The 15143-nt window shown below is 44.8% G+C and overlaps 1 protein-coding gene across 1 annotated transcript; it reads right to left on the bottom strand.

The window, feature by feature from the left end:
- Positions 1-5813: 5813 nt before the first annotated feature.
- ZBTB8A (zinc finger and BTB domain containing 8A) lies at positions 5814-14152 on the bottom strand. Its single transcript, XM_074934464.1, has 4 exons — positions 13930-14152; positions 11901-12870; positions 8616-8785; positions 5814-6455 (listed from the first exon to the last, which is right to left on the bottom strand). The coding sequence occupies exons 2-4, from the start codon at positions 12838-12840 to the stop codon at positions 6123-6125; spliced, it is 1443 nt and encodes a 480-aa protein (XP_074790565.1). The 5' UTR covers positions 12841-12870; positions 13930-14152; the 3' UTR covers positions 5814-6122.
- Between the last annotated feature and the right edge of the window lie 991 nt (positions 14153-15143).

Genomic DNA, 15143 nt, shown 5'->3' with positions numbered 1-15143 from the left:
GAGGGGGAGAAGAAAAGAAAAGAAAAGAAAAAAAAAGTCAGCTCCTGCAACCTGTGCTTTCGGAGCAAGTGCCCACATGCTAAACTGCTTGTTCTACTCTTGCCTCTGCTCACCCCACCTCAGCCCTGCTGTGTGGTCTTGTTGGACTTCATTGTAGAACAACCTCGCTCCCAAAGTTACACTGTCATCCTGGTTGCAGTTGATCTCTTCATTAAGATGGCACACTATTTCTTTTCACTCTCTCCACCGCTGAGGAAACAGCCTCCCTTTTCCGAAACCATGTTTTTCATCTCCACAGATTGCCAACTAGAATAGTGTCTGATCAGGGCCCACAATTCACTTGCCAGTTCTGGGGCAAACTCTAAACTCCTGGAATTAAACTCATCTGCTCAGCCTACCACCTGCAGACCAACAGGCAGATGGAGCAGGTAAAATCAAATCCTCGAGCAATACTGTCGATACTTCCTTAACTACCGCCAAGAAGACTGGGTCACTTTCCTGACATATATGCCAAATTTGCTTACAGTAACTCGATCCTTACCTCCAAATACAGTCGATTTTATACCCATTAGTTTTCACCCTTGTCTCAATCTAGTCACTCCTGCAGACTCAAGTTCCTGCTGCAACAGACCTCATTATCCACTTTCACCAAGTTCTCCAGGAACTTACAAAGCATCTGGAAGCTGCCAAGGAAACATACAAGCATCATGGTAACCAAAGCCACCAAGTTGCACCAACACTTACTGTGGGGGAATAAAGTCTGTCTGCTAAAAATCTCAAATCCTCCCGCCCATATGCCAAATTAGACTGTCAATACATGGGTCCATTCAAGATTACTGAACAAATCAGCTGGGTAGCATGCCAAAGCCAGCTGCCCAAATCCCTGAAAGTCCACCCAGTTTTTCACATGACCCCCTGAAACCTTACACAGAAAATCCTTTCCCTGGCTGCTCCACTCCACTATCCTCCCATGAAGGTTCAGGGTCAGGCTGAATACAAAGTCTGAGAAATCCTGGAGTCTAAGCGAATCTGAGATTGACTTTACTACCTGGTGGAGTGGGAGAATTATGGCCACAAAGAACAATCTTGGGAACCAGAAGGGAATGTCCATGCTCTGGAGCTCATGCTCCTGGTGAAAGGTAAGGAGCCAGAAAGACCACGCCCTTGGATGGGGGAAGTACTGTCAAGGAGCCAGGTGCAGTAGGGACAGTCTCCTAACACCACACTGGACACAGCTGATCCTAACAGGCTACCTAATTGATGGAGGGGTAGAGCTAATTACTGTTTAACCCAGCAATACCCAGACCTTGCTGACTGCTCAGCACATTCCCTAATTGCAACTGCGCTTGATCTTGCTTGCTGTGCCTGCTTCTGTCCCTGCCCTTGAGAAGTCTGGGTCCGCTTCCTGACCAAGTCTCCGGCTCACCCATTGGATCTGACATTTGGCTTCTAACCCCTGGCTGTGCCCCTCAGCTCTGCTCTTGCCTTTGTCCCTACACGTCCCGTGGCCCTGAATCTTGACTCCAACTTGGCTCCATTCTAACCTCCAGGCCTGGCTACTCCCATAGCTCTGACCATTAGGCGTGACCGCTAACATCCCAGTCATGTCCTTGACAGGAGAGGAAGTCAATGCAACAATTGTGAACAGCTTCTCAAGATGTTTAGAAGTGCAGGAAGTCAGCTGACTTATCTGTAGTCTGGCAGAGTACCAAGAAGGGAGTATTACAATCAGTTGATTTTGCCAGATAGGACTGTTCAGTAGAAAAAGTAACCTATGAAGCCAGCAGGATATCAGCCCCATTTCCATTAAAATTCGCTCAGCCATGCCATGGTTTTTTTTCTGGGCATAAAGAGAGGGGGCTTCTGGAGAAGAATTGTATGACATTACTACCTAACATGCAAAGAAAGTGATTAGAAGCAAAAGGTTTTCATGAGAGGAGATGTTTAAAAAATTAGGACCATTTACATTTAGAAAAGGAACAGAGGGAACATGATAAAGTATGTAAAATGATGAATGATAAAGAGTGTCAGGCACTTCTGTTTACCCTGTTTTGCAGTACAAAAATATGTGAATAAATCAAATTAAAAAGGCAAGTATAAAACATACTTTAAAATACAAAACATGTTTACCTGTTGAAATCACTGCCTCAAGATAGTCTCATAGCTTAATAAAATTTTCAAAATGGACTAGACATGACAAATAAAAACATCTGGTTACATTATCTCGGATAAATGTATTTAAAACTGTAGAAACCCTTGTGCGTCAGGACACAGCCAGCCACTAACTGCCTAGTGTTGGGAAGAAATTTCCCTCATGTGAGCAGGTTGTTCCAGACCTGCCCATTAAAGGGGTTTTGTACTTTCTTTTGAAGCATCTGCTATTGACCACTCCTGGAGATAGATAAATGTCCACCTAATCAAATATCCTGACTCAGACCAGGATATGTGATAGACTGTGCTCTAAAAAGAAAAACCCCACATACCCAATAGACCAGTGGTTTTCAAACCTTTTTTCTGGCGACCCAGTTGAAGAAAAGTGTTGATGCCCGTGACCCAACTGAGCTGGGGAGGAGGGGCTCGGGGTGTGGGAGGGGCTCAGGGTTGGGGTGAGGGGTTCAGGGTGTTGGAGGGGGCTCTGGGCCAAGGTTGGGGTGCAGGAGGGGGTCAGGGCTCTGGGGTGGGGCCAGGGATTGAAGTGCAGGTGGGGGCTGAGTTTGGGGGGCTCAGGGCTGGAGTGGGGATGCAGACTCTGGGGTGGGGCTGGGGATGAGGGGTTTGGGGGGCAGGAAGGGGATCCAGGTTTGGGGGGGCTCAGGGCTGGGGATTGGGGTTACCTCAGGCGGCTCCTGGTCAGCGACAGCGCTAAGGCAGGCTTCCTGCCTGTCCTGGCACTGCGGACCACGCTACGCCTCAGAAGCGGCCAGCAGCAGGCCCGGCTCCTAGGCAGAGGCGCGCAAGCAGCTGTGTAGCTCTCGCCCACAGGCACCCCCACCCCCCAGGTTCCATTGCCCGGGCTGGTGCTCAGGGCAGGGGCAGCGCGCAGAGACCCGTGACCCCCCTGCCTATGAGCCGGACCTGCTGCTGGCTGCTTCTGTGGCGCAGCAAAGCGTCAGAACAGGTAGGGACTTTTAACGGCCCAGTCAGCAGTGCTGACCAGAGCTGCCGCATCCCAGTACTGGGTCACGACCCGCCGTTTGAAAACCATTGCAATAGGCTACACACTAGATGTCATCCTCAGCAGATGTAGCCCAGGTTATGTGCGTGGCCCTAAAGCCCTCTCCCCATCATTTACTGTGATTGCTCAATATTCTGGCACAGTGGAATTTATTACTAACTGGAATTTATTGTGGCTGACTACTGATTGAACAGGAGTTTTCCCTCTTACCTGTAAATCAGGTTTCTGTTAGCAAATTACTAAATTAACTGCTCTCTGAAGCCATTCAGTCTCTCTATACTCATTCCTTTGTTAGGTCTGAAAGTTAGTTCAGGTTGGTCATGGAATATTTTACAAAGTTTTAATTGTAGTATATTAGGAGTTCTGGCAGAAATGGAAGAAGTCTGCTTGGATTTCTTGCCTCTGCCAGCCACTACAGGAATTTTGTCAAAGTGGAAAACTTCAAGAGTTTTCTGTGCAGTTTCAGAGCAAACCCATTGTGCAAATTTCTGCGTGAAAAGGAACATAAAACAAATTTAGACAGGTGATAGCAGGAGAAAATCTGGAATAATTATAATTAAAATTAAAATCAGCTATAGGAGCCCATAAGCAATCTCCTTTCACTTCCCTGTTTTATCAGAGCCCACCTCTGGTCATCCCATTCTGCCATATGAAAAAGAACAGACAAGGCTCTCTCTTGAGGCAGACAACACTGTTTCTGAGGCAGACAAAGGTGAAAGAGGGTATTCCTCTCCCTAGAAGATGAGCATGCTACTTCTGGACTGCTCTCAGCCTCTTCCAGTGTAGAAATTTAGGAGCCAGACTATGATCTCCAGGAAGGCATTGCCCAGGTTTTCATTTAACATTCCTTCTAGCTATCAACATCCCAAAAAGAAAATGCTGCTCTCTCAGGTAATACAGATATTAAATTAAGATTACGCATCTTTAAAAAGCACTACTTGAAATCCACTTATGTTAAGATGTAAATGGGTAGAGAAGTTACAATAGTACACTTTTGTAATGTTGCTGTAGTTAATCTAGACGTCAGGCAAGCATGCTTATTTGATATAGTGCAAAGAGATAAAACCTGCAATTTACTATCAGAGAAAAATTCAGACAAGCAAGGATTTATGGAAAATAGAAATTTAGGGCATAATCCTGCACCCATTGAAATAAATGATAACACCAGTAATTTCCATGAGGGCAGGATGAAGCTTTTAATAATTATGTCCAATTATCTTTAAATCATCCAACTACAGATTATTTCTGTTCAAGATGAGATTGTAGAAAAGCACACTAGTAGCATGCATGTGTTTGTTTCATGTTTGCAGTGCTGGTTAACTCACTATATCAGAGAGTAAAAGTGGCTTATTTTGTCTTAGCAACATTCTCTGGTTGGCACTAATCACCTCTTGTATTCTAATTGTAGACAAAGTAACAAATTGTATGTATGTTTTCAGGGTATATTGTTCACTGAGAAAGCTTAGGAAAAGAAGATTACAAGGTCCTCTTGGTGACTGAATGACATTGGGAACATTACCTTTAACTTACCAGTTCAAATTGAGTACAGATCACTATGGACCAAAATATTCAGTGGCTTAGATTAAAATTAGTTTGCATTAGTTCAGTTTCTAATTACCAGGTGTACAGGTTAGTTAGCTGTGAGACCATTGTTGAGAATGGAATGAGGGGACAAGGAAGGAACTAGCATGGAGGCTAAAACAACCCTTTTCACCCCTGAAGGTGTTTATTTTACAGTAGTTTTGGGAAGCTTGAACTGCCATTGGTAGCGTTGTACCTGTTCTTATAACTAACAAATCTCAGTAATGGTGGGTGAGGTAATATATTTTATATTATAATAAATTTCTGTTGGTGAGAGCGACAAGTTTTTGAGCAACACAGAGCTCTTCTTCAGGTCAGAACTCTGTATCGCTCGAAAGCTTGTCTCTCTCACTAATGTAAGTTGGTCCAATAAAAGTATTACCTCACCCACCTTGTCTCTCTAAATATCCTGGGACTGACACAGCTACAACTACACTACATACAATTCTCAGTCATGTCAACTTGGCACTTTTGAGAAGTACAAAAATTCATTATTTTAAAAAATTGCTTTCCTTCGATAGTTAACAAAAGACTGAGTGGATTTTGATGGAAAGAACGAGTATTCCCGATTTTCAAAGTGAATAAGACATTTAGCAGTATCAATGAATGATTTCTCTCAGACATCACTTGATCTGTGATGCATTGACTAGAAGTTATATCCATTTGTTTATTTTCTGGGAAAAAGTTTTCCTGAATGAATGGTCTGCTACTGTTTTTTCTTATTAGAAGTTTTACAAAAAAGTGCTTTTCCAGATATGTGCTATCACATCTAAAACATTTTATATACAATATTTCTGAAAGTTTTTCCTGGCTTCTCTAAACTTGATATCAAGAAGTTATTCAATTCCATGGAAGGGCACCCTCATTTCTGGATTTTAAAGAAAATTTTGTTTATGTTCGATACTGGGTTACCCTGTTATACTTAGCTGTCACCAGGTGATACTGGATATAAACTCCGCGCTCTCCCCCCCCCCCCCCCCCGCCTATAAAAGTTTTAAAATAGGGTAATTTACAGTGAAATGTGAAATTTTAAAGTGTTTTTTACCCCTCCCCACAACAAAAAAGGTTTGAGAAGGGACCCACTGTCTGCTATAAAGTTATCGTAGTAGTTCAGTTTCATTGTTCATCCATTATTCCATCGCAGGATGGATTCTTTCTAATGAAGCAAAATATTGATACTTTGAGTAACAAAATTCAAAATGGACTCAATGGCATGTCCATAAATGCATGCAAGTTTAGACAAGTTCATAAGAAGCCAATATAGTAGATCTTTGTATATTAACAACAGGCTGGTTGGGGGCTAATGGTCAAGACACTGGAAGTCAATGTAAGAGGGGAGATTTACTAATTCTCAGTTCACTCACTACTACCTAATATTTGGCTTTACTTCCTGTTCTTCTGCTTCATCTTCACTATCATCAACCTGTTGGATGACCAAGTCAGTAGACCCATCCTCCACAATCTCCACATCTGATCTGTTGTCTTCACTGTAGTGCCACCTGGAATCTTTATCCCCTTCTTGTGGAAATTCAAGCTGTGGTTCAGCCTCCAAGTCAATGCGGATGCTGTCTATGCCGGCTTCAGCCAGACACTCATTACAGAGTCTGTAACGTCTTGTCCCCTCTTGGACCACTTGCCCTGTCAGCTCAGTCACATGGCGCTTACACTTTCTGCAGATTGGCTTACAGGCCTGATGAATCTGTGAAAATTGAAATGGATAAAAGCTGGTATTTTCCTCCATAAGAGTAGGATAGCCAAACAAGTTCTGTGTTCTTGTTTTGTGAAGAGGCAGTCAGATATCATTTGACAACTTTGTGCTTCACAGGTTTATAAAAAAAATTAATTTAGGCTGATTTAAACAAACCTACTGAGTAGCCCAAAAGGAGATTCACAGGGGAGCTGAAAACCCTGTGTTGTGATCTCAACACTATAGAGCACTTGCCTTTTTTGAAAAGTTCTGTCTCAGTTTAAAGTTTATAATTCTGTCCTCAAGGACAGGCCTGGTTGAGAAATTAAACTTTTAATGTTAAGAATCCAGGCAGCATAGGAAAATTCTAACCACCCCCAGTGAACTGAGTTCTGGCTTTATTATTTCATAACTGGGAATTTAAAAAAATCTGCAACAAAAAATTGTGATTTGTTACTTAAGTAGTATGACAGAACTGTGCTCATTCAACAATTTGATATTTCACTTTCAAATACAAAATTTACTAAATAAAAATACGAAGAGGGAGAGCATACAGGCTTGTGTGTATGTATACCAAAGATTTCTGTCACAGATCATCTGATTTCATCTTTCTGTAATTGTCCTACAGATCTATATGTTACTGACACACATAATTTTCAAACTGTCAGGGTCCAAAAACATGAACCTAATAAATAGGTGACACAAAATAATTATTCATTCATTAAGATGGATGTCGGATTAATTCCTTAAGGGTAAATAACAAGTTTCATTATTATTTTTCTGATGTAACTTTTCAACAATATAAATGAGAAGGTGCCAAATGTGTGTGGAAAACAGTTAGCTTTGGGCCTGAAATGAGGTAAGTTGACAGTTAATGAAGTCCTCTGGTTTGAGTGGTAGTCTTTTTTGGGGGGAGGGCAGAGGAAGAAGGGGAAGGGCGCAGGGAAGTGGTTCCAGCTGCTTCCTGGAGTGGCGTGGCGTGAGGCCCCTGCCCTGGCCCCGGTGCACACTGCTGCCACCCCGGAGCTGCTTTAGGTAAGCGGTGCCAGGCCGGAGCCCGAACCCCTCCTGCACCCCCGCCCCCCAACTCCCTGCCTTAAGTCCCCTGCCTGCACCTTGCACCCCTCCTGCTCCCCAACCCCCTGCCCTAAGCCCACTGCTGAACCCCGCACCCCAACCCCCTGCCCTGAGCCCCGCCACACCCCTGTGCACCCCAACCCCCTGCCGCACCCCTCCTGTACCCCAATCCGCTGCCCTGAGCTCCCTCCTGCACCTCGCACCCCTCCTGCACCCCAACCGCCTTCCATGAGCCCCCTCATATACCCCACACCCCTCTTCTGCCCCAATCCCTTGCCCTGAGCCCCTTCCTGCACACCACACCCCCTACCACACCCTGCACTCCCTCCTGCACCCCAACCTCCTGCCCTGCATACAATTTTCCCAGCCAGATGTGGCCCTCGGCCCAAAAAGTTTGCCCACCCCGCTCTAGGTTCTCCATCCACCCTGCCAGATCCCTTCTCAAATATTACAGCTTATTTCCCCCAGTACCACCAGTTTTACCTTATTCCTGAACTTATTTTTAAAAGACAATTAAATAGGGATTAAAGGAACAAAGCCAAAATTTAAAAAAGAGCTACACTTGTGTGCAAGTCTACCTATTACTGTACTAACACTTAAGAAAAATTCTGTATTTTCAGTTTTACTTTTTGTATAATCAAATTGGTTAGTCAGTTTGTTTCCTCATTTATAGGAGTCTTTCACAGAGCAACAGGGAAGAGGGAGAAGTGATTTTTTAAGACAAAGAAATGGATAGGGGTAGGAGTAGTGCCAAATACTACTTTCAATTCCTTTTGAGCAACATTCACCCATCTCCAAAGGGCTCACACAAGGCCTATACCCTATTTGGAGGTCTTAAATTGTACATAGCCCTTTTGCAGGCCTTCTAAACAAGGATGAAATTAATCCCTTTTCAAAAGGATTAAATTTCAAGTTGACGTGTTTTTAAACCACTAGAGTGCCGTTTTATATTAACCTTGCTTTAAAAAAAAAAGGCATAATCATGCCAAGCAGATTGAGTAACGTAAAATAATATGCATCCATACATTATACTCCAAGACATACACTTGTACATGCATTAAATGAAACCATGCAGTCTTTGTCTAAAATACATACTGTTCGAAAATGGCTACTTAGGTGGTCTAGCCTGCTAAATCTTTTTCCACATGCCTCACATGGATAAGGTCGTTCTCCTGTATGGCAACGAAGGTGGCGCTTTAGGTCTGCTTTTCGCTTCACCACATGGGTGCAGAATGGGCACTTGAATCTCATCCTGGGCAGATCATCTGTTACAAAACAATCCTATTAAAAACCTGAAAAATATCATAAACAGGTCTAATAATATAACAAATTCTAAAAGATACTTTTTCTAATTTATAAGTTATGTTGACTATAAAAAGCAGTGAATTAACATCACAAATCTTTCAAAGTCAACCCTTCAGTTCCACAGGATGTCATCGTTTTTTCACGTTAAATATGTAGCAGTGGAATAAAAGAAAAGGACTCAACAATTGGCTATACTAGAATGGATAAGAATAAAAATAAAGGATAGTGACCAAACTTGCAGGATGAAACTAGGGAGCCACTGAAGGGTTAGTGTTTATAAGCCAGCCTGGACAAACACTTTGATTATAGTAACAATGGAGTTTGATAAGATAGCTATTTCAGCCATTCAAAATTAACTACCTTTGTAATGTTAGTGTCTGAAAGATTAGCATTTCTACTAGTTATACTGACAGGTTTCAGAGTAGCAGCCGTGTTAGTCTGTATTCGCAAAAAGAAAAGGAGTACTTGTGGCACCTTAGAGACTAACAAATTTATCGGATGCAAGTACTCCTTTTCTTTTTATTAGTTATACTGTACAGCTCCACTGTCAGCAGATCAAGGCAGAAGAACTGAGGCGTAAATATACAAAGTTCATGCCTCAAAAATAAAATAGCTTGAAATGCCAAAGCAGTAATTAACAAAATATGTCAGGGAATTAATTCCCGCCCCCAATTTTTAGGTTAACAATGGCAAACTACATAGCACTTTCATAATGGTTTTCACCAGGGAATAAGCATTATTATCCCCATTTTACAGATAAACAGCTTTAGGCCCCAATCCTTTAATAAAAAACAAAACACAAAAAAACAAAAAACACACAACCCTTTTTTTATACTTACAGTTAATTAAGCATGTGGATAGTCCTATTGACTTCAGTATTTACAGGACTGGGACCTAAATGGTTTGCCTAAGATCATACAGCAAGTCAGCAGTACCGCTGGAAACAGAACACAGGTATCTTTTCTCCTATTGCTATGCCCTTCCACCACATTATAAAGTTGTCATCACCATGACCTTCCTCGCTTCCTCCACAGGCTCTTTAAAAAAAAAAAGCACGATGGGGATAGGGGGATAGGGGGAGTGTTCCTTGACTGGTGATGTGCAATTAACACTAAAGTAGTTTTGAGGAACAAGATTCCCTACTATTGGCATAGATCTTGCTTGGCATGAGTAAACTTGCATATAGCTTGATTTGAGTGCAAGGCTAAACTGTAAACAAGGGTGTGACAAGCTATGCTGGAGATGGTATTTTTGGGCTAGATGAGATGAGTGGGAACATGCTGAACTGATACGCTTGAAATGTAAATCAGGTGAGGACATAAGTGATTGGTCTTTACACAATCTGCAACATGATTGGTCCTTACTCGATCCGTACAATGTGTAAACCGATTAGATTCAAGAAGCATAAATGTTAGTAGCTAGGAAACTGTGTACTGTGTGATATGACGTAGAATCATGGTATAATCCTGTACCTAAAACCCCTGTGTCTGGGCCTGGCTAGCGTGGGCATAGAGCTGTTACATCCTAAAAAAGTAACTTGAGTGACCAGCTAGAGTCAGACTGAGTTTTTGGATTCCAGAAAACTGGATGAAGTTTTCTTCTAGAATTGGATGAGTTGTTCTGGATAAGTCAAGTGGAAGAGGTCTTGGACGGAATCCCAACACCTACTTCTGCTCTGTTGCATGAATGTGAGGAGCAAAGAAGCCAGTGCCTTCCCAGAACGTGAAACAAGATAAAATAAACTGCATTCTGACACCCTGCACCTTCCACAGGAATCTTTGGTTGGTAAATCTTAAGAGATCATATATCTGATCTCTAGTGTTTGGTTGCCTGCCACTTAAAACTTGAATTTTGTAAAGTTATGTATTCTCTGGAAGACTTTGCCTGTATTGCCCAGTAGTTAGCAGAACATTACATTACAATTAGTAATGCACAATAATTATGACCAAAGGAAGAGGTGATAAAGCAAAAACTCACGCGAGAGTCCAATTATTAGAGTATAATTTCAAAAGATGTTTTGGGAACATGGACATATGAGAAGTTTTAATCAACAGAAATAAATTAAAAAAAAAAATCACAAAGTTTGAGACCTGAAAAGGCTGGCCTGATTTAGCTGCCAGTCTCTGCCAAAATTCTAATACTTCTATAAGAACTTAAGACCCTACATACCTTTCATAGGAAAAAAACAACCCCACGTTGGTTCCAGCTTGAACTAGTAGTCTCTTGTGATATTCTCTCTACTAAAAAGAGAATTTTAGCTAAAATCAACTACTGAGAGTGTGCTTTCACAAACAGCTCATAGTTCATGAGTTGGAACTGTGTGTACACCGTACAGTGCTCCACATTAACTGTAAAACCTCAGGAAAGAAAGACCTGGGTATCATGGTGGACAGCTCAGCAATGCTGCATACTGAGCAGAAGTCAATGGTAAAGCAACAAGTATTAGAATGTAAAAGGACTGGACTGAAAAATAATGTAAAAAGATAATACTGTCAGATGGTACACCCGCACTAGGAAATATTGTGTTCAGTTCTGGTCACCATATCTCAAAAAAGATATAGCAAAAATAAAGGGAATATAGGTCAATGGAGCTACAAATTTATTCTAGCTGAGAACCTATCCCAAGGTCCCTAATAGTTTGTTGCATATCTTTGATACATGGCTTTTGTTTCTGTGTCTACCTAAGGGCATAGGGGTTAATGCAACAGAATTACAGTGGGAGAGGAAAAGAAGTGAGAGCTCTAATTCTGTGAAACTCACCCCATTTTGGAATCCTTCCAAAGCTTGAGAAACCAATTCAAAAGTTAGTGACTTAAAGTAGAAAGATACTGTAGGTAGCCGTAACAGAGTTGTACCACTTAGGGAATGTTACTTTCCAATCTTGCATTTCTAGGCAATGCAGCTGAATGTATTCCCTCCCCCTGCCTTTTGGGTGCAGTCACACATACTTCCCCATTGATAGAGCTGGTGATATAATAGATTGTTATATAAATTTTCCATTGTAACTTTCATACAGTAAAGATTCAACATTTTTGAAAGAAACTGAGGGGAGAGGTACAAATGACCAACTCTTACCTTCAGCCCAGCTCCCCATTACACCTAAAATTGAGGGCATGTTGCCATATTGCTCATCTGCTTTTGAGGACTTTGACTTGCTAGAAGAATGGGGTGATTCATGCTCTTGCTGTGACACAGCCAAGCTCCTTGGCATCACATCGGACCCCTGACCATATTGGTACCCAGCATGGGCAGAGTCAATTTCTGTATCAATTTGGACTTCCTCCTCAGATTGAGAAATGTGGCTAGTAGGGTCTGAGGATCGGTCTTCAAGCTTGCTTGATTTATAATGGGGAATGTCAGAGGATTGTTGCAATCCTAAATGTCTAGTTTTTTTAATGGAATCCTGCCTTTGGTCATGTTTGGCCAGCTGCTGCTGCGAATTTCTTTGAGAAGTTGGATAGTAGCTGAAATTGCTCCAAGCATTTCCACTCATCACACAAGTCCCTTGATCAGGATTTAAGTGAGAATGAGGGGGACTGTTTTCTGTTCTCCAGTCAGCACCATACAAGCATGAGCGTTCCACACCATTGGAATTTACATCTTTGTCTGACAGGCTGAAATATCTATCCTTCTCCTTCTCACTGATGTCCAGTGATGACTTAATGAAGGTCTTACAAACACTAATAACATCAGTCATCTGAAGATAGCTAGCAGCTGACATGACCTCAATGACATTCTGGCCAGTGAGAGAGAGTTTGCCAGAATACACAAAATCCAGAATAACTGTAAATGTGTCAGGAGAAAATGCCTGGAAGGTAGCTGTCGTTGGCTGACTTGTCTCCTTTGAGCCCTGGGAAAGGAGCATTTTGAAATAACCACTACTGGCAAACAGCACATTTCGATGTGCTTTGAAAACCTTTCCCTCAACCAGAATACAGCAGTCACAGAATAAATCTTGCTTGCGCTGCTCATTTAGTTGCTGCAGGAGATGAAACTGATGGGAAGAAATCTCCATTCCAAAAAAAGGGTAACAGGAAGCGTTGCTCTACAATAAAGAATAATTACAATCTTGACATGCTACATGTAAACCAGAGTTGCGGAACCCAATTCTAAAAGCAGCGGTCTTTTGGAAATACAGTATGCACTGAGACCATTCCTTCTTTTTCCGAAGAAGGAACAGCCCACATCAGCACAGGGAGGAGAGGAGCGAGACCAGCACCACGACGGTCACATCCTCTGCACGGAGGGGGACCAAAACCGCGGCCAGCAGCCGCAGCAGCAAACTCGCCACGGGCACCGAAGCCGCCGGGCCGGGCTCCCGCGCCGTGACATTGGCGGAGGGCGCTGTCACTCACCCGCGCGGCCAGTCCGCATTGGTCCTTCAGCCATCGGGAGCCAGGGACGCCCGACGGCGCGAGACACGCCCGCCCAGCGACCAGGGGCAGCAGCGCCTAGCGACTGGAGACCGCAGTGCCGGCCGCCCTCCCCAGCGGCCGGGGCGCCAGTGCCCGACAGGAGCTGGGGGCAGCCGGCGGCCGCCAGCGGGCCAGGCGCCGTGGGGCTCAAGCCCGGCAGGGCCCTGTGGGCTGCCCGGGCGGCTGCAGCGCCGACACCCGCTCGCCCCGGCGGGGGTTCTCCTCAGGCTCAAGCCTCCCGCTTTGTGCGGCTCCCGCCGGGCCCCCGCCCCCCTTCCCCCCCGAGAACTGCCGCCCGCGCCCGGCGTCGCCCGCGCCGCCTCGGCCCCGATCCCGGTCTGGCTGCCTGCGTGCGAGCCCGTCTCCCCCTCCGCCTGCTCTCGCCCCGCACCCGCTTCCCGCCAGCCCTTTGTTGCCGTCCCCGGCCCCGGCCCCTCACAGCCGCACCCGGGGCTGCAAATGGCGCCCGCTTCGGTCTCTCGGCAAACGCGGCTCACGCGGGGCTGAAGCTCGGCTCCGGAGAGCGCCTGGGCCCGGGAGCGTCCGCCGAAGGGCCCCGGCCCGCTTCGCGTCAGAGCCCGCGGGAGCGGCTCACCGCCCCCGGCCTGCGGCTGGCTCTGGGGCCGTTTCAGCCCCCGCACCCCAACGCCCAGGCCGGCCTGCCGGCGGGCTGCGCCGCCGCCACTTACCGGCTGGGTTCCGCGGGCTGCAGCCGCCGAGCCGGGGAGAGCAGGAGGCGCGATCCCCAAACCCGCGGGCCGGGCTCTGTGTGGCTTCAATGCAAGTGGCGGGTCCCGCCGCCCCAAACCCTGGAAGCCCGAACGTGAGAGAAACAAAAGGTATTTGCTGACGTGGGCGTTGGACAGAGACGCCCGAGGGCTGGGGACACAATTAAAGGGGCAACGCTCCGATTGCAGGCACAACCCAGCAGCTTCCGCTGCCTGAGCTTCCCTTCCAGGGTGGCGCTTTCCTCTTCTCACACCCACAGCCCCACATGCTCCCCAGGAGGGAACCGTGATGCCCTAGATGCTTCCTTCTCACGCCTTTATGTACTATAGGGGTTTTGGTGCCCAAGATCCATCTGCCACACACCCGCCTGTTCCCCTGAGGGAATGTAATGCCCTGTCCTGCCTCACGCCCACTTGCCCCTCAGGGCACCAGAATGCCTCAAATTGTTCTTAACCCCCTCAGGCTTTATGATTTTGGCCTTGATGTCCCATTTCTTTCTCTTACTGACATGCTGTTCAGTAGAGTTTTGAGGGCCTGTCCTTTCTCACCCCCTGCTTGGTCTACTTCGCATCCTTCCCATACTCCAGACACTTCAAGAGAATCTGTGATGCCCCGCTCCTTACTTTTCACTCTTAGCTGAGCCCCCAGGGTTGGTGGGATGCCCCAGTTCCTGCCATAATAAAAGTTTAATATGATTTTGTACATGAGATGAAAGCACTAGCTGCCAGCAGAAGGGCCAGATTTTATATCATTTTGTTTGGCAAAGAAAAGACACAGAGACTGTACATATGTTAAATTTATTGGACATATCCGTGTAATCCTTGTATGCAGAATCATATATCTAGTTCTACAGAGCACATTCTTTCTGTATCTGTTTAAAAAAACACAACTTGCAGTTGCTAACTCAACCCGTAGGGGTACTGCTTTGTGAGTCCCTGTATGTACGTATAAATGATGGGCAGCTGGTGACAAAAGGAGAAATAATTCTTTGTGGTAAAGTAAATTAACACCAAGTACTTAGATTAGTATCATCTTCACAAATTTCTCAAACAAAACAACTCATATTTACTCAAATGGGGGGTTTTACGAGTGAAGACTGCAGAATATGGATATGCCCTGTAAGGTCAAAAATCATCTGCATAATCAATCTGCAAGTGCCAAAAAAATGATAGAC

The sequence above is a fragment of the Natator depressus genome, chromosome 19 (assembly GCF_965152275.1).
Source record: "Natator depressus isolate rNatDep1 chromosome 19, rNatDep2.hap1, whole genome shotgun sequence".
In the NCBI taxonomy this organism is placed as follows: domain Eukaryota; kingdom Metazoa; phylum Chordata; order Testudines; family Cheloniidae; genus Natator; species Natator depressus.
Note: the sequence above shows the minus strand (reverse complement) of the source record. Positions and strands in the feature narration are given on the sequence as shown.